This window comes from Quercus robur, chromosome 7, assembly GCF_932294415.1.
Source record: "Quercus robur chromosome 7, dhQueRobu3.1, whole genome shotgun sequence".
NCBI lineage: Eukaryota > Viridiplantae > Streptophyta > Magnoliopsida > Fagales > Fagaceae > Quercus > Quercus robur.
The window spans coordinates 14,900,056-14,921,029 of NC_065540.1; the positions used below are offsets into that span (position 1 = coordinate 14,900,056).

General features: G+C 33.1%; 1 protein-coding gene across 1 annotated transcript; it reads left to right on the forward strand.

Moving 5' to 3' along the window:
- Window positions 1-11,483: 11,483 nt before the first annotated feature.
- On the forward strand, window positions 11,484-14,678 carry LOC126692421 (pyruvate decarboxylase 2). The gene is made up of 6 exons (XM_050388027.1): window positions 11,484-12,167; window positions 12,297-12,460; window positions 12,846-13,496; window positions 13,583-13,700; window positions 14,040-14,228; window positions 14,309-14,678. The coding sequence occupies exons 1-6, from the start codon at window positions 11,640-11,642 to the stop codon at window positions 14,477-14,479; spliced, it is 1,821 nt and encodes a 606-aa protein (XP_050243984.1). The 5' UTR covers window positions 11,484-11,639; the 3' UTR covers window positions 14,480-14,678.
- Window positions 14,679-20,974: the final 6,296 nt, after the last annotated feature.

Below are 20,974 nucleotides of genomic sequence, written 5' to 3' on the forward strand. Positions count from 1 at the left end.
CTCTGTCTGGCGCAGAGTATTTAATTGCAGTAATGACAGCCTTTCATTTGTCCTTTGTCGCCATATTGTCCAGGGCTCCTTTATCTATCAATGCGGATGTGTTCGACTCTTCCCAAAACTGTTCCTATGTCGTTCTTACCCTTACTTTTAGGAGTGCCTTGGGGATGCCGAGGATAGAGTCATCCTCGGCCATGTCTCAAGGCTATTTGGACTTTCACTGTAAGTCCTCGGCTATATCACTTCTCGGCTCGGACCTTGGGCCCCAATGTAAAGTGGGCCAGGGTCACAAATCCTCTGGCCCCACACATATCATGCTTGCATGTTTAAAATTGTGCCGTTTAAATTAAGAAAGAAGGAAACGAGTTGCTTACCAACCCCCAAAAAAATAGAGGAAAAAATCAACATTTTGAAAATAATAACAGTTTAGTCAATACATTAAAAATGATTAAAACTATTAATAACTAAAATCTTCCCAATTAATTTAAGAAAGAAAGGGTACAACTGTACAAAGTAATTCTTAAGTACTCTCGGAGTACAAAAAATGATATTTCCTCTTCTCACATTCATGGTAGGTCTACTCATTAAATTTATAGTGGGGTCTACCATGAACGGGAGAGAAGAGAGTACCATTAATCCATGCTTTGGAAATACCTAAGAATTTTCCAATCGTACAAGTTTGCTTACCCAAAAAAAAATAAAACAAGTCAATATATACTTAATTTGATGTCATGAATGACATACTAAAAAATTTTAGCCTAAATTTTAAAATTATATTTAGTTATAATTAATCAATTTTAAGTCAAAGGCCACAAGTAAATCCATATTTAAATAGCAAATAATATGTAAAACTTATACAGAGTTTATTGAATTCTAGCAATCGATTCAAATCAATTGTTTTTGCACTAAACGTATTTGATTGACCATTTTTATATTACTTGAAAGTTACACAAAAATTAGAGAGGAAAAAAGAAAGTAAAATAAAAGTTTGAATACTATAATTAATTGCCTTGAAACCAATTAACTTAAGGATTATATATAATGAAGATATTAGTTTATATTTTCTTATTTTTCTTTAATGTAATTTATAAATTTCTTGCATCTATTTACAATTTTACACAACGTATTCTTTTATTCATGAATCCGTCTGGCACACGTAGACGGTTTTCTATCCATGTTTGATATTTACGCACACTTCTTATAAAGAAATTCCAAATCTGAATTCGAGATTTTTCAATTTTTGTAAGTTTCATATATGATATATTGCCAACATTAGTAATTTAATTTATTTGTTTGTTTGTAAATTAAATTAGAATCTAAATTAAATTTCAATTGGAGTCCAATTGTGTGTCATGTGTCTCATTTAATATTTAATATTGGTGCCAAGTGAATTATTGAGTATAAAAATAAAAAAGTTCAAATCTAATTAGATTTCAATTGGAGTCCAATTTTGTGCCACATGTCCATCTAATTTTTTTAAATTTTTGTGGCAAGTAAATTATTGGGTGTAAAAACCGAAGAGTTTAAATCCAATTAAATTATATATAAATATATATATATATATATATATATATATAAAGAAACCATTACATATTTTAAAAATCTATAATTCAAAAAATGTGTAAGCAAATATTATGTATGCAATTTTAACATTTTTTAAAAATATATATAATTTAAACAGTATAATTGTAATTATTTTTAATTGTATCTATGCATATGCACGGAGTTACACAATTATATTATGTAGTAGGTTGTTATTGGTGGATAAAAAAATAATTTTAATTATGGATTCAAATTAGAATTAATAATAACTTGCCACCTAAAATTTGTTGTGACATAACGACTTCTTTTTATATAAAAGAAGATTGTTAGGTATCTTACTTGTTAAAACAAGTCACGTATAATGCATAATTCACGTGATTTTTGAAATTTTGTCATATTTTTAGCACTAATTTTTTTTTTCATTAGTTTGGAGTTTGGAACATAAAGTCGATTGTACTTATGGTAGAGAAAAAAAGTGCTTAGCTACACTTTTTTTAGCTAATCACTTTAAAAAAAAAAAAAAAAAAAAAAAAAAAAAAAAAAAAAAAATTTCTCAATGCACCTCAACCACAAGTCCACAAGGCTTTAATTACTGGATCCTATAATTTACATATAATAAATACTAATAAAAAACTACTTAGGTCTTTTTTTTTTTTTTTAATACCAAAACTACTTATGTCCTTATACTAAAAAATCCTCTATGTTAATTTTTTTTTTCTCTACCATTTTTTTTTTAACTTTTTTACAATTACAAATGATGTCGTTTTGCTATAGATCCAAAAATTTAAATACTTTGAAGAATAAAAAAAAAAAACTTTATTTTTTCATATATATTTTTTAGAGCAATCAAGGTGATGAGACGCACATAAAAAATTTATTTTTGTATTCTTATTACTTTTACATTGATTTATTTTCTCAATATATTTGAAGGAACTAAATTAGATATTTAAAATTTATGTAATTAGATTAGTCTCTTATATTAATTGTTATTAATAATGAATTGATTGTTTTCGTTATTTTATTTTGATGATATGAAATTAAGAAATGATTACTTTCATTGTTATTTATTTTGATTAACAATTATTTATTTATTTAATATTGATTAATATTTTTAAAGTTAATTTCATCTTTCAATCTTGCTTTTTTAATCTTGCTTCCTTTCGACTGAAATTATGGTTCCACCCTTACATGATGTGATTAGCTATTCAATTATGTTACTTCTTGAAATTCATGGATTCGTATGTCCACATCTTTTTAGGTAATCTTATTGAAAATTTGTTTCTAGTCAATTTTAACAAATTAAGTATAGCAGAAGAGGGGTGCCAAAAACGAGGAGGAATTGAAAACTCGACCAACCATTTAAGGGACCACGTATTGTAGAAACAATTGAATTGAGAGAAAGAAGCCAAGAACTGAGTCAGTAAAAAGGACAATTAGCACAAACATGCCTATATATAAATATATGACCATCCTACGAGGTGTCCTATCGTAAGATGGTGATATTTACAACCAAACAAAGCCTACTTTATGTTTGGTCAAAGGAAAATATGGCAAGAACACCAGTACACGAGTAACACCACAACTCTTCTTCATAACTAACCAAATTATGTACTTTCATTTGGAAAATTCAATTTCGTGGAGCACACCCTCTTATTTCATGGCACGTACACCACAAATTACACTTCCATGTGATCTTTGCTTTTTCTGTCTATGTTTGATATTTACGCACACTTTTTTTATGAAGGAATTCTAAATCTCAACTTGAGATTTCAATTCACCCTCAAAAAAAAAAAAAAAAAACTTGAGATTTCAATTTTGTAAGCAAGTTTCATGTATGAATATATCATCAAGACTAGCTTATAATCCCGGATACACTTAAAAATATATAATAAGATATATAATATAATTCATATATATATAATTTAAATACTATTAAAAATATATAATAAGATACATAATATAATTCATATATATATATATATAATTTAAATACTATTGATAGTCATTTTTTATATTTTGTTAACTCTTTAAAAAATTTCGTAAGGATATTATTAAGTATAAAATATAAATTGTCTTTTAAAAAAAAAAAATTATTGTGAAGCACTTTTTTTTTTTTTTTAGGATTTATTTATTTTAAACTCTTTGGTTTTTGTACTTAATAACTCACTTGGATGAATATTTATGATATGGTCCCACATTTAATTCTAAAATAAAAAAAAACTCTTTAAGAGTAAATAATTTAGGACACATGGCGCAAAATTGGAACTCTAATTTTGAATTTTAATTTGAGTTTCTCTCAGTTTCACTTATTATATATGGGTCCGGTTAATGTGTGCCCTTAGGGCATACATTAAGCCATCCATTTTTAGAAACATTTTCTCGGGAATTGAAAAAACTGTCAATACTTTTTTAATTCTCGAGAAAATATTTCTAAAAATGATTACTTATTGTGTGCCCTTAGAGCACACATTAGTAAAATCCATTATGTATATATATATATATAGATTAGTCATTCTCTCTCTCTCTCTCTCTCTCTCAACATTAATATCAAAATTGGAAATTAGATTTCATATTTCCGTTACCATGTATCGCCCATCAAGCGTAAATTAAACTTTAAAAGAAAATATATATCATCCTTTTTTTTTTTTTTGGATTGAAATTGACATAATTCTTTATATAAAATTAATTTTATTATGGTTAGATGATTTATGTCTTAAAATCGTCTTTGTTTGGATATGTTGAGGTTGTTGGGTGATTAACTAAAGTTACAATAATTACTTTGATATTAGTTTTATGGGTAAATTCTAAATTGCACCTCTAAAGTTTGGGAGTAATTGGATTTTATACCCTAAAATTTCAGAAGTTGGATTTTACCCCATGAAGTTTGAAGTGTTTGGATTTTACACCCTAATATTTCAGAATTTGTATTTTACCCCCTAGAGTTTGCGAGTGTCTAGATTTTACACTCTAAAATTATGAAACTTAAAGTATAAAATTCAAACACCCCCAAACTTTAGGAGGTAAAATTCAAACATCACTAAAATATAGGAGCTAAAATCCAAAATTTAAAACGTCAGGGTGTAAAATCCAAACACCTCCAAATATCAGGGGTAAAATCCAAAATTTGAAACTTCAAGGTATAAAATCCAATCACCTCCAGACTTTAGGAGTATAATTTGCAATTTACCTTAATTTTATTGTTTTTTTTAGGGAAAAGTTTTATTGTTCTATGCATTAAAAAATATTTCATTCTTTTCATATTATAGTTTTATATAGAAAATACTATTTCCTTTATTTTCGAATATGTTTTAATTATCAATGCATACTAAAATCAATTTGGATATGAAAAGGTTAAAAAAAAAAAAAGTAGAGAAGAATAACAAAATTAATTGAAATAATACCAATACTATAACAAAATTCACAATTTGCCCATATAATGAATTGTAAATGGTATATTTATGTGAATTCATGACTTCATCAGCTCAGCAAATAAACAGTTTGTAAGACAAAGTTATGAATTTTTTATTTTATTTTATTTTTTAAAAGTATTACTCAATTTGGCTGGTCTGAGTACCACTTGAATATTTCTGTGCTTAGAGGGTACGCACACATGTCCCAATCATTAGCTCATTCTCGCGCGGTTATTACTCCACAATTCCACATGAAAGCCACTACGTGTTGTGTCCTCGTAGGGTATACGTACCCACTTGTGCATGCAAACCACATGGGTACCTCTATTAATTTCTAGCTATTTCCCAGTGATCAAGAATTCGACAACTTTTAAACTATTAAATTACCAGCGACTCTGGTAGCTAGTTTCCAAAACCAGTGGACGCTTTTTCTTTCCTATTTGGCTTTCAGTGGATTCTGGAATTCAAAAGCTTGCTCTTACGGTTTTAGACTTTTAATAGTCAATTAAGTTGGTCATGTCTTTTGCTCAAAAGAGAAAAGAAAAGTTGGTCATGTCTTCGTCCACTTAAAGAAGTAAAAAAGATAATATTTTTGAATATTAATACGAATAATTTTAGAATCACATTATTTTACCACAATTATTTTACGTAATAGTATGTAATTGATTATTTGTCATTTTTACATGAACTTGTTTTTTTTTTTTTTTTCCATCATTTGTACTTTGTCATACAACAATTATGTAGTCGTAGGCTTTTATTTGCCTATATATGCTTGATTATCTAAACTTATTAAAAAATTTTAAAGAAACAAATCACATATAGTCAAGTTTGTCTTCATCATGTTAATAACGAAATAACTTAAAAAGCTGTGTCAAGGCCAAGAAAGAGAGGCCAGTCACTGAGGAGCGTGTTAATTGTTGCGAGTGAGATTGGGATTTTGAAGAAATTGGTATTTGGTATCTAATTTAGATTCTAGAATCAGGTGAAGGAACTTTCTGGCTGTGTTAAAACCAGGTTACAGCTAAGCGAAGCGCCGGTATTGCTGAACAACTTTTTGTGTACAGTTATTTGGCAGTTTGACACTTGACCATCTTTTCTTTGGGGCCGCGAAAAATTTGTCCACAATTAACCCAAATAACCATATTTTAATGGATAGGAAAAAAAGTATTTTATATCAAATGATATTAATTAAAAATATGTGTGTGAAAATAACTATTTATTAACACATATCTTTTATTTATTAAGAGGTTAATCATTTTTTGTTAATGGGTCCATTTGGATTAAACTTATTGTTACTGAAACTGAAAATATTGTAGCAAAATAATTTTAAAATGTGTAAATAGTACCGTGAGACCAAATTTTAATATTTTTTAGTACGTGAACAGTAATAAACAGTGCATGAACAGTAATTTTTGTCCCTTGCACAGTGAACTCATGTGATTTTATTTACTGTTCACACGAAGGGGAAAAAAAATCTGAAAACGCAAACTTATAAACGCAGACGGCCACCCAAACGGCATCAATATGTCTCACACTTATTGAATTTTGATAATGCTAACAAAATATCATTTTTTTTAAAAATAGATATGGTATTATTTAATACCAAATATCTTTTCATTGTAATAACTGTTGGAAATATACATAAATACTATAAATAATTTAGTATTGTTATTTTTCGAGTTAAAAATTGATATAATACTCTATTGTAATAAAAAATATATATATATTGATTTCTTATTTGTTGTTAAATTTTTGTTTTTTAACACCTTCTTATGTCATGTGATATATCATAAATGCATTACGATTATTAATATAATTTACTTTAACTAAAATTCTATTAAAATAGCATAATACTACTCTATTAGATTTCTATTGCAAACAATTTCTAGTTTTTTTTTTTTTTTTTTTTTTTTTTTAACTAGTATTATTCCCATGCAATGCATGACTTGATGAAAAATTATATGTAAGCTAAATTTTTTAAAAAATAATTAAAACAAAATTATCAAATAAATAGTAATAATAAATTATAAAATAAGTATATAATTTTAATAAAAAAATTGCTTTAAGTTTTAATTGTTTAGAGTTTGGACTTTATCAGTGTTTATGTATTTTTATATTTGAAAATTCTCTTTGTGTTTTGTGTTAATTTCTTAATATGAGATATGGAATGAGTTTGATCATTCCTATTTAGGTTATGTTTAATATATGCTCTAGCCAGTACAAACAATAATAAACAAAATAGTTCCTTAATACAAATTTGTTTGTCCTTTATTCCATTTTGGGATGTCCCAAAATATTGTCATATTTTTAAAAATAAAATTAATAATTTACTAATGTTCCTATTATACCCCTACTTTATTTTCAAAACTATTTGAAAAGAAAAATCCCAAAATGGAATAGAAGTCAAAATGTTTTTTTTTTTTTTAGAAAGAAAATGTGGGTTGTTGTCTAGGATTTAAGTTTAAAATTTTTTATAATATATATATTTTTTTAGAAGCAAAATTTTTTATAATAGACTTTTAGTTTGAATAGAATTTAAATTTGTTGAAATTTAAATAATAAAGTTTACCTAAATTAAATAGTTGTTAAATATTATTCCTTAATTTTAGGAAATATATAATAACAAATAATATAAAATTAATTTACTAATTAGTGAGAGTAGCCATTTGGCACAACCATGACTTCTAAACCCAACTTTTATTATATAGTATATAATATGATGTTTCATTTTTAATGTACATAATTTTAATAATCTAATTCTTTTTTTGTTTTAATAAGAAAAACTGGGTATTACATGTCATGCTTGCATGTTTAAAATTGTGCCGTTTAAATTAAGAAAGAAGGAAACGAGTTGCTTACCCACCCCCAAAAAAATGGAGAGGAAAAAATCGACATTTTGAAAATAATAACAATTTAGTCAATACATTAAAAATGATTAAAACTATTAATAACTAAAATCTTCCCAATTAATTTAAGAAAGAAAGGGTACATCTGTACAAAGTAATTCTTAAGTACTTTTGGAGCACAAAAAATGATATTCCTTCCTCTCACATTCATGGTATGTCTACTCATTAAATTTATAGTGGGGTCTACCATGACGTGAGAGAAGAGAGTGCCATTAATCCATGCTTTGGAAATACCTAAGAATTTTCCAATCGTACAAGTTTGCTTACCCAAAAAAAAAAATAAAACAAGTCAATATATACTTAATTTGATGTCATGAATGATATACTAAAAAAATTTTAGCCTAAATTTTAAAATTATATTTAGTTATAATCAATTTTAAGTCAAAGGCCACAAGTAAATCCATATTTAAATAGCAAATAATATGTAAAACTTATACAGAGTTTATTGAATTCTAGCAATCGATTCAAATCAATTGTTTTTGCACTAAACGTATTTGATTGACCATTTTTATATTACTTGAAAGTTACACAAAAATTGGAGAGGAAAAAAGAAAATAAAATAAAAGTTTGAATACTATAATTAATTGCCTTGAAACCAATTAACTTAAGGATTATATATAATAAAGATATTAGTTTATATTTTCTTATTTTTCTTTAATGTAATTTATAAATGTCTTGCATCTATTTACAATTTTACACAACGTATTCTTTTATGGACAAAGTTTAGCTACAAAATTAGTTGTAACCTTAGGCTACAAACTTACTTAATATCTTTTTATTGGATGTGAATTTTAACAAATTCACCATTGGATTACATCCTCTTCTTATATCCTCCATGCTTGCAAAATTTCAAGAAAATTAAAGATCAATAGCTATGTCATCAATAAATTTTTTAAATTGCAAGTTTTTGTAATTTAAAATTATGCACAAAATATAAGCTTATAGATCATATAGTAAATGATATCCGATTGACACAAAATTTAACATGTGTATTAAGGGTGTAAAGAACATGCAATTCAACGGTTAGATTTTCAAAATATGTTGTAGTATTTATTTTATTGAGTGAGTTTGTAGCCTTAAGCTACAACCAATTTTGTAGCTAAACTTTGTCCTTCTTTTATTCATGAATCCGCCTGGCACAAGTAGACGGTTTTCTTGCTTGTTGCATTAATGTTGTTGTATGCATTATTATTTATTTATTTATATTAAATGTATGCATTATTATAGCACTTGCATTTCCTATGATAAAATGGCAAAATGGCTAAAATTTATCCAACAAGCCCTAAAAATCACCCTCATTAATTTATGCTTTTGTATCATTTTCTCAAAAAAAAAAAAAAAAAAAAAAAACTTATACATAATCCATTGTGCAAAATGCATTTTTACTATAATACTTGTGCAAACTGTAAATGTATACAAGCATTGTATTTGTGCATTTCATTTTGTTTATTTTTGTGTTTTCCGAGAATGAAAGAAGTGAGTAAATTATGGTCATGGTGTATATTGAAATAGAGTTTAAAATACATAATTTGATTTGAGTTTTTTGAAAAGTGGTGAAGTAAAATAGAAAAAAAAAATGTTTCATATTAAAAAATATATAAATTTTAGCACAATTTCATGCTCTAAATAGAAGTATTAGTAATTTAGTAGCATAATGAGGACAATTTATGATGTTACGATTGGCATCACTTGATTCTGGCGAGGTATGTTTCTATAAAATTTAAAATTAAAAAAAGAAAAAAGAAAAAAAATAATTTGGATACGTAATAAGAACAGTTACCATTTTGATAAAATATCTAATTAGCACAAATGCACAATGTTTATGATGGGCCAACTTATGTGATGACGTTGAGATGGTGTGAGACTACGAGGCAGTCAGCAACTTCTTTTTTTCTTTCTCCTCTACTTGCGAATTTCTAAAGCCTTGGATGCTATAATTTCATTCAAGGACCCATAAGGCAAGACGTGTGACACTTTTATACAAGGAGCTGCTGAGAATAAGAATAAAGAAAATCACATGTTCTGTTGCAAACTTCTCAAAGAAGAGATTGATAAACCCGTGGATCATATTGACTTCACGGGTTAGCAATTAGTAGTACTTGAAAACCTAAACTTTCTCAAATGCTATCGATTTTACCATTTATAATACTACAAATCTATCAATTTCATGCAATTCCTGTTAAGGTTAAGTTGAAAAAAAAATAAAAATACTTATGGTTATTTTTTTAAAAATTTATTTTTTATGAGGTCAAACTCGATGTGGCATATTTTTAATGCATATTTTCAAATTTAAACAAGCCATAAATGGATTAAATTTTGCTCAATGACATTTGACTACAAAAACTGAAAAAAAAAAAAAATGTATGAAACCATATTATTATAAAATAAATCCCTAACAGTGTGTCTCAAATTCTTTGTCTTTTTAATCTTCTCAAAAAATAATTCCTTATCTTTTTGACTGAATAAAAATTCTTACCAAGTTTCTCGTGAAAAGAAAAACTATATAGCTAACCAGGCAACTGGATATCAATTTTTCCGAAAGATTCTCAACATACTAAAACAATATTCCCAATTAAAATTACTTGCCCCACACACCATTCTTCTAGCCCCTTCCTCACTCCAATCCTCGTTAATTACCATCAAAATTTTAATTATGTATGCAAATATATCCAAAAAAGTGTCTGGATTTCACAAAACACATCATAATTCTAACACATTAATAACAAATGTTAGGTAGTGATTAAAAAACTTGTTGATTATTTCTTAGAAATTTTTATGGGAAAAAAAAAAAACAATTAATGTTTTGACAATTTTTTTAATTTTCCATAAAAATGATGTCAAATTTTTTTTAAAATTGATTCTTAACCAGTGCCCTAAAAGCACTCGTTAGCATTTCCTTATTTCTTATAAAAACAATGAAAAAAAAAAGAAAAGGAAATAACTTAATTAAAATTACTTTGCCGACACACATTTCCAAGAATGCCCCTTCCTCACTCCAAATCTCCAATCCCAAGGTGGCAAGATCCTCCTTACTTCCTACGAAAATTTAAACACGGTACAAGAACCCATAGAATTTAGTTTACCACCCCCCTTGTTGCCATAAAATATATTTTCCAATTCTTTTCATAGTTACTAAAATAATAAATTCTAATAGATTGATATTAAAACTTAATAATTTTACCACTTTTGTTATTAAACAATAAACCTACCTACGCTACACAAAAATTTTCATAATCCACAAATAGTAAATTTTATAAAATAAATTCATATCATCAAAAAACTTGTGGAAAAAAAATCAAAAACCTTATAGTTCAATTGACTATTATGATATTTTAATATTCAAATTTCTTTCATTCTCATTGTTATTATTACGAAATTACTTTTAGTGAAAATCAAAATCAATTATAAGCTTGAGACACATATATATTTCCAACAGTCATATAATTATGAAATTAGTTTTTTTTTTTTTTTTTACCTCAAAATCAATTATTAGTACGCAAACATTTCTTTTTTGGCAACATTTCTGTTTGCAAAAAACAACAAAACAGCGTCCAAAACCGCCCCTAGAAACAAATCCCACTATTAAAATCACCCTATAAATTCACTTTCACTTCTCTCACTCACTCACACCAATTCTTAAACAAACAAAAAAAACCCTACACTTTTCCTCTATTCTCTCTCTCTCTCTCTCTCTAGTTCTAGAACTATCACACAAACAAAAACAACTAAACAAAACCAAAACCATTCATTCATTCCTCGGATTTTTTACACTCTCTCTCAAAACATGGACACCAAAATAGGAGCGCTCGACGCTTGCCCACACTCCAGCACAGACCTCTGTGCCGTACCGTCAAACGGCGCCGTCTCCACCATCCAAAGCTCAACCCCTTCCACCATTGTCACCCCCTCGGACGCCACACTGGGTCGCCACCTCGCTCGCCGGCTCGTCCAAATCGGTGTCACGGACGTATTCTCTGTCCCCGGTGACTTTAACCTCACTCTTCTCGACCACCTCATCGCCGAGCCTGGTCTCACCAACGTTGGCTGCTGTAACGAGCTCAACGCTGGCTACGCCGCTGATGGCTACGCGCGGTCCCGCGGCGTCGGCGCGTGCGTTGTTACTTTCACCGTCGGTGGGCTCAGTGTGCTCAACGCGATCGCCGGCGCTTGCAGTGAAAACCTCCCTCTAATTTGCATTGTTGGTGGGCCCAACTCCAATGACTATGGAACCAACAGGATTTTGCACCATACAATCGGATTGCCTGACTTTAGTCAAGAGCTTCGGTGTTTTCAGACTGTCACTTGCTATCAGGTAAAAAAAAAAAAAAAAAATGATTGAGACCCAGTTGGGTTTTTTAGTTTTTACTGTGAAAAAAATGTGATTTTGATATGGAAATTTGGTTAAAGTTGTGATTTTTTTTGCTTAATTTTATTGTTGTAGGCTGTGGTGAATAATTTGGAAGATGTACATGAGTTGATTGATACAGCGATTTCGACTTCATTGAAGGAAAGCAAGCCTGTTTATATTAGTATAAGCTGTAACTTGGCTGGGGTTCCTCATCCAACGTTTAGTCGTGAACCTGTTCCATTTTCGTTGAGTCCCAGGTAAAATTTTGGACTTTTTATTTTTTATTTTTTTAAGGAGATTTTATTTTCCTTATATAGGAAAAAGTGAATATTAAAAAACTATATTTTGAAAAACTACAGAGTGATCTTAAACGAAAACACAAAAAAACTGGCATATTTTTGTGTTCTTAAAATCGAAGTTAGAAGAAATGCATCTACAAATTGCAACTTATGCATTTTCAACTTCGTTTTAGTATTGCAGTTTTTAAAGCAACAGTGCATGTTATAGATTTTATCAAATGTTCAAATTGCGTTTTTTAAAATCATGTTTTCAAAACCATCTTTTTGTAGATCCTGTGATTCTGGTTGTTGAGCTATTATGAAATTTACTTATTGGGTTTTTTGTGTTTTGGGGAGGATACAGATTGAGTAATCAGATGGGATTAGAGGCTGCAGTGGAGGCAGCAGCGGGGTTTTTGGATAAGGCTGTGAAACCAGTATTGGTGGGGGGTCCTAAATTGAGAGTTGCAAATGCAACTGATGCATTTGTTGAACTAGCTGATGCTTGTGGTTATCCCCTTGCTGTGATGCCATCAGCGAAAGGGCTTGTGCCTGAGCACCACCCACACTTCATTGGGACTTATTGGGGTGCTATCAGCACTCCATTTTGTGCGGAGATTGTGGAGTCTGCCGATGCTTATTTGTTTGCTGGACCTATATTCAATGACTATAGCTCTGTTGGGTACTCATTGCTTCTCAAGAAAGAGAAGGCAATCATTGTGCAACCTGACCGTGTTGTGATCGGGAATGGGCCTGCATTTGGGTGTATTTTGATGAAGGATTTCCTCAGAGCACTTGGCAAGCGGCTCAAGCGTAATACAACTGCTTATGAGAACTATCATAGGATCTTTGTTCCTGATGGACTTCCTTTGAAGTCTGCACCAAAAGAACCTTTGAGGGTTAATGTTCTGTTCCAGCATATACAGAACATGCTGTCTAGTGAGACTGCTGTGATTGCTGAGACAGGGGACTCATGGTTTAACTGCCAGAAGCTGAAATTGCCACAGGGCTGCGGGTAAGTGGTGGAGAGCATATAGTATTTTATGTTTGTTTCCAAGTTGGAGCTATTAGTATTAATTCAAAGTTTTGATTGGCTTGCAGATACGAGTTCCAAATGCAATATGGATCAATTGGTTGGTCAGTTGGTGCGACTCTTGGCTATGCACAGGCTGTGCCTGAGAAGCGAGTGATTGCTTGCATTGGTGATGGGAGCTTCCAGGTTTGCCTTGTTCCTAATTGTCTCTTGCAATTTTTTTTTTCTGCTTACAATGCAGGCAAGCAAGAACCTTGCGGACCACATCCAAAATTGTTAATTGATTCTTTTTAACTTATTTTGACATTTATCACTCAGCAAATGAAAATCTAGAATCAATATTGTCATGAAAAATTCTTAAAAAATTCCAGAATGGCATTGTATGTCAATTTTTCAAATGTCATATATGGGTGGCTATATCTGACCTAAATCTATATATTAATTCTTTCCAACATACCAGAACTGCCAAGAATTCACCCAGGACTTTGATTCATAAAATCTTGATGTGTTTTTATTGCCTCACAGGTCACTGCACAAGATGTGTCAACAATGATTAGATATGGGCAAAGGACCATCATCTTCCTGATAAACAACGGTGGATACACCATTGAAGTTGAAATCCATGACGGGCCTTACAATGTGATTAAGAACTGGAACTACACTGGGTTGGTTGATGCAATCCACAATGGCGAGGGCAAGTGCTGGACAACCAAGGTGAGTTGTTTAACATGGTGCATATGCTCTAGTGCATCAATACCAATGCTTAGAAACACTGATAATACTATTGTTTTCAGGTCCGTTGCGAGGAGGAGCTGATTGAAGCAATTAATACAGCAACAGGGGATAAGAAGGACAGCCTGTGCTTCATTGAGGTGATTGTTCACAAGGATGACACCAGCAAAGAGCTGCTTGAATGGGGCTCAAGGGTCTCTGCTGCCAATAGCCGCCCACCCAACCCTCAGTAAATCTTAGCCACATTAATGAGATTGAAAAGCACAAAATAAATTGAGCAGTTTTATGTTAACATAGTAATATTGAGTTTGCTTCTTAAGTGGTTTGCGTAATGAACAAGGAGAGTTTTGCAGAATTATGTGTATATTCTCTTTGGATTTGCTTTACTATTGAAAGATCAAATTAATGAGTTTTGGGATTACATATTTCAAATCTTTTTCCTCAACTATTGATATGGTCTGTTGAGATTTGTGCATAATAAAAGTAATATTAGTGGTAGGCTCTTAGCCTGCATTTTGAAACTTCTGTGTGAGGACTGAGGACCTCCCCAAGTCCCTAACACATCGTTGTCTCTAGTCACTTTAAAAAAAATAAAATATCTCCATAGGCTCAGGGAAGTTCCAAGCTTTGTTATCCAAATCTCTTTAATGCTCTAGATTGGTCACTGTCTCAATGATTTCAACATGTAGAGAAGCCTTACTGGAGGAGGGGAAATGTGGCTCTTCTTCCTCCGGAAGTAGATTTTTTTTTTTAGCATAAAGTCTTGAGGATACTGATAAATTAAGGTTGGTCATGGTGAAATTTATCCCAGTACAAGATCTCTGCTTTTCTTTTTAAAAGATTTGGTTTTGATTTAGGTGTTTGAAATGATACCACTTGAGATCCAACGTCATCCCTGTGCTTAATACGTGTAGTCTGCAAGAACTGTTGATTAGCTCCAAGTTATACACAATCCAATCCATATTAACATTTTTTTTTGCTAAACCCAATCCATATTAACATTGATTCGCTTCACTCAGTGAAGTGACATTCGCTCAGTGAAATGTTAGCTAGGTGATTTGGTATTATAGAAGGATTGCTTTTTTCTTTTTTAAAAGAGAGGTCACGATTTTTACTTTTAGTTACTTTAGTGACATTCTCTGTTCTCTTAAAAAGTGATTTTATGGAATAAATTCGACTATATAGCCATTCTTCTCCACAACCCGAAACTGATACTTGAAAGATTACAGTGACATATATAGTTTTGAATATAATTTTGAAACATATATTGTTTCAAAAAAAAGTATTCCACTCATTTTATAATTTTGAATATAATAGTATTGTAAGGACTGAAATGGGATTAGGCCCAAAATAGGATTGGGTTCTAGCTCAAGTAGCCCAAACAATAAATTTATAGAGCGTGGATGAAAAAACTAGATCTAATCCAGAAGAAAAACGATTAAATTCGGTAATTTGAGATTGTTAGACACACGTAAGATGAGAAAGTCTGTCCTCGGAGTAACTCCAAGGGTTCATATTATATTGTACTTGTTAAATAATAAGATCATCCAACAGTTTACCGTCCTCCTTCCTTCTTGATTTTTTCCAATGTTATATACTACAATCTTGGTATCATCCCCACCACACACATGTAGGTCAGATTCGGGGAACTCCTCCTTGTTCCATCCAGCACTTCCCAGAACCATCAACTAGTAGCTGTAAGGCTGCTTGATCATTGTTCAGACATCATTTCCACATTAATGCGACCAAAGAGTTGGTTAGGAGCCATTTAATGCGGAGGTAACAGCTTTTCGAAGATATTTGTTGCTCGTCTCCTCTCTTATCCCTTGTCTAGTGTCTAACTCTTAGTAGTGATGTAACTTAGAAGAATGTTCATAATGATATGACACTCTTATTGACCTCACAAACTTGTTGCCGAGATGGATTTTATTCTCGGACGCTCGTTGGACTTATCTTATATTATCTCTACGCTTCTCTTTGTTCCGTTCTCTTTATAATCTTATCTGGTCCTCCTCGGATTGTCAAATGTCCTTGGATTGGGCCATAAGCCCAGTTAGTACGTCCTTAACAGTACCTCCTGATTAACTAGCTTCCATAATAACCCCTCAAAATCTTGCTTTTCGACTCCTCGGGAGGAAAGGATGATTTTGACGTCCTCAGCCCATCTTATTTATGGTTCTATTATGTATTCTTGACCTCTTATATGTCTTTTTACTTGCTCATGGCACGTTCTTGACGCTTCGGCGTCCAAAACGTGTCAGCATTAAATTTTGGTGACGCCCCTGTCCCCCACGTTCAACGGTAAAATGTAAATCTAACGGTGGAGGGTTTTTCTTGTTTTACAAGCGGGAACTTTCCCGCTTGTAATTTCTACGCTACTATAAATAGTTTTTCAAATCAATTCTTTTTCTTACTTTCAGCAATCACACAATCCTAGAGCTCATACACTGAACCTTTCTCTCTCTTTCATTTTCCTATGCATCTACAAATACTAAAATTTGTCTGAGGACCTTTTTTCAAACCTGTAAATCTTCTTAAAACCTTTTTAGCTTTCATTTTAAACTTGTTAATTTTTCTTCGAAACCTCTTAGGAAAATGGGTAAGTTCCAGTGTTTGGTTGAGTCCGAGGAGGGTATGAGAAGTTTCAGGGTTAAGTATAGGATCCCACCAATAGTAGGCATGAGGTACGCTACCAAAGGGAAGTGGGTCGGTGCTAGAAAAACTGGAGAGGTGGTCATTCCCATGATTGCCTTCATAGAGGAAGGGATGACCATTCCCATGGGTACCATCACTAGAAATTACCTTAGGTTTTTTAGGTTATCTCCCACATAGTGTGCCCCAAATATGTTTAGGGTCTTGGGGAGTATAGAAGCTTTAAATGAGAGAATGAACCTAAACCTGACCCACCACGATGTGAATTGGGTATACAATCTGCACAATTTGAAGGGGTAGGGATATTACCTCAAGTCGAGGCGTCTCGAAGTAAGGCTAATCTAATACCTTCCCACTTCAAACAAAAATTTAAAGGAGGATTTCCTAATCTTTTTTGGGGAATGGCACGATGGCCTACCCTGTCCGACTGAGGAGGGAGAACCAGGTGGGGGAATAGCCGTAGATTCATGAATTTTGGTTTGCATTTCTCTTTTGTTTACCAACGTCCTCGTCTTTAACGAAACTTTATTTTAATTCAATGATTTTGCAGACAAACGTGCTACTAAGCCCAAGCTCAGCTTAGTTAACAAAGCGAGCTTAGATAGGATCTTGCAAGCTGAGGTGTACGTGAACGAAGCTGACGGTTAACTCCGAGCAGCCCATCTAATTCTTGGATACATGCCACTTTCATTCGCATTCCAAGCGCCTAAGTACGTGATCAAGGCTCGCGACCTTCAGCTCCACCGCATCATCGTTGCTTTCAAAGGGTTCATTGTTCTAGAGGGTATCCTACTCCCTCAAGATACTTCTTGCACCAAACCCTTTTTTGTGGCCACTCCTTCAATTGGAGTATCCTCATCCCAGCTCGTTCTCGAGGAAGAGGAAGAAAGAAAAGAAGAAGAAGAAGAAGAAGAAGAAGAAGAAAGAAGCCCAGAGGAGGTTGTGGACTTGTCAGACTCCTCGGACGAATTCGAGGTTTTTAACCAGACTCTATCCTTCGAAGACGTATCTGACGAAATAGGTGTCCAAAGGAAACCTCAGAGGAGTTTAATGAAGTTGATAGAAAATCAACCTGGAAAGGGTGCACCGGGGAAATCCACCTAGTCTCAGATTCCCCCTCCTCTTCCCAAATCTCCTTCTCCTGCTCCTCACCCACCTTAGCCTATCAGACCTGAACCTGTTGATCCAAAAAGGAAGAGGGAGTAGAAAGGGAAAGATGTGGTTGAGACAGGAAGGTCTAGCCCGACCCAGGAAGATGAGGCTCAACGAGCTGCGAAGCAGCAAAGGGTCAGCCACACATCACAGCGAGGCCTGGAGAGGTCGGACACTTAGCCTCCAGAGCTATAAGCCTGGCTCCCAGCACCCATGCATGGTGGGGAGTCCCTGAGGGATGATGCATCATTCAGGGACTTCAACGGGGGCATTGGGTGCCACGTTGCCTCGGCCATGGAGGAGGCCTTACTGCTTCCAAAAGATATGACCGAGCTGTGTAACATGAGGAAGAACGAGGTCTTCCTCAATTGCAAAAGATATTTGGGCATGGTATAACATTAACCCCCCCCCCCCTTTTTTTTACTTATAATCATTATTTATAGACATATACTTTCTGTTGGCTATGATATTAATCCTTTTCTTTTAGGCTGTCCAAGCCACTTTCAGGCTTAAGGAAATTACCAATAACTGCTACCAGCAGTTAGAAGATGGGAGGAAAAGACGAACGGCAGCTGTGCAAACGCTTACTATCTCTGAACATAGCAATGCTGAGCTGAAGAAAAAGCTGGCCGAGGAGTAGAATGCCAGCCGTAGTGCTGACTCGGCCTTGGAAGGCGTGCAAAGGCAAGCCGAGGACCAGAGGAAGCGATTGCGTGAGACAATTGATCAACTGACCACTGCCAAGGAACAGATGGTAGTGCTCAGAAAACAACTGGAGGAAGCCCAAAGGCTGAAAGATCAGGTTGAAAAATCCAAGGCTAAAGCTGAGAAGGCAAGGATTGAGGCCGAGAAGGATAGGGACGAGGCCGAGTAGAAGGGTTATGACCTTGGAGTAGCTGAGACCAAGGAAACCCTTAGGGCAAAGGTTCCAGTTGTGTGTCGCATTTACTGCTCCCAAACTTGGGATGAAGCCTTTAACCGAGCTAGGGTTGAGGCTTCTTCTGAGTTGAGGAAACCAGAAAACGTGTTTTACCCTTCTGTAATACGAGCCTCGAACCTTCCTTCTACTTAAGATGAGGTGGCTTCTACAGTTGTTGGTCCAAATAAAGAAGTACAGCCTCAGGATCCTCCTCTTCCCAGCCAGCAAGGGCCAACAAAAGAGACTGGTGCTTCCCAAGAAGTACCCTCGGACAAGGCTGCAGTTGTTCCGGAGGTAGGAGCTGCTTCCTAGGGCTTTCAGCAAGATTTGGCTTCAACTGTCATGCCTGCTGAGGGAGCCTCCAAAGATATAGGAAGGACAACTACCTCTGAGGCAGATAACCCAGCCAACAAAACCTCTTAGCTTCAGATTAAGTTGAAGAAATGAGCATTGCCTTGCAATATAATCATGACCTTTATAAAGGATTTTGTCCCCCCTTTTTTTTAGACATATTTTAATGAAGTATGCATTTTTAAACTCTTGAATTTGTTTGAGTTATTATCCATTTCATTTTTATTTTATCTGTTTTGTTACTTTGGTTTTGAGTAGTTTTCATTTTGACTGCCCTTTGTTTGTACAAGAGAAAAAACATAGTTTACACATGCTTTTAATTGGCAGCCAAAATGGATGATAACCATTGAGTCCGTAATATTATATAGACATATTTTGAATACATATATATCCACTCTAACAAGTTTAACCTTAAGAAAACGTCCAAAAGTTTGATCAAATAAAGTTAAGTCCAGAGCACCTCAGTATGCTTTAAATGATGCTCATAGGCTTATTGGGGTTTATATCTTTACTAGGTGATCACAAACCCTGTGATCCGAGAATGAGAATTAAGGGTTTACTCCTTCTAAATGCTCAAGTTCGTGTTGCACTAGCATTTTAATAACACGAGACTGTATTAATTTCTATTGAACCTGTGTAGTGCTTCAATAGATGTCATAGGGTATTAATTTCCACTAAATTTGTGGTCTGAGGAACCTGACATAACTTAGTTTCTGTTTAATACTTCAATGGATGTCATAGGGTATTAATTTCCACTAAGTTTGTGGTCCGAGGAACCTGACATAACTTAGTTTCTGTTTAATACTTTAATAGATGTCATAGGATATTAATTTCCACTAAGTTTATGGTCCGAGGAATCTAACATAATTTAGTTTCTGTTTAATACTTCAATAGATGAGAAAACACATGACATATGATTGGACCAAACTAAAGGGAAACTAAACAGGACTACTTTCATTAATAATAATACATTTTTAGATTGTTTACATTCCAAGGGTGGAGTATAGTTTTTTCATCTAGATCTTCCAAGTAGTAGGCACCTATTCCCGCCACTGAAGTTATCCGATATGGTCCTTCCCAATTAGGCCCCAATTTTCTCCAGGTTGGATTCTTGGTGGTTCCCAAAAATTTTCTTGATACTAGATCTCCTATAGCCAAAGGCCTTAGCTTTACATTGGTATCATAACCTTGCTTGAGCTTATGCTGGTAGTAAGCCAGTTGGACCATCACATTCTCCCTTCGTTCTTCGATCAAATCCAGACTCCTTTCCAACAACCCATCATTACCGCCCGGGGTAAATGCACTAGTTCTCAACGTTGGGAAACTAGTTTCTAGAGGGATTACGGCCTTGGCTCCAGATGTCATTGAGAAAGGGGTCTCTCCTGTTGATCGTCGAGGCGTTGTTCGATACGTCCAAATGACATGTGGTAATTCCTCCACCCATTTTCCCTTTGCGTCGTCCAACCTCTTTGTAAGTCCACTTACTATAACCTTGTTGACAGCTTTAGCTTGCCCATTCTCTTGAGGATAGGCCGGAGTGGAATACCTATTATTTATCCCTAGGTCAGAATTGTATTGCCTAAAGGCTTTGTTGTCGAACTGAAGGCCATTATCTGAGACAAGGGTATGGGGAACCCCGAATCAAGTAACGATA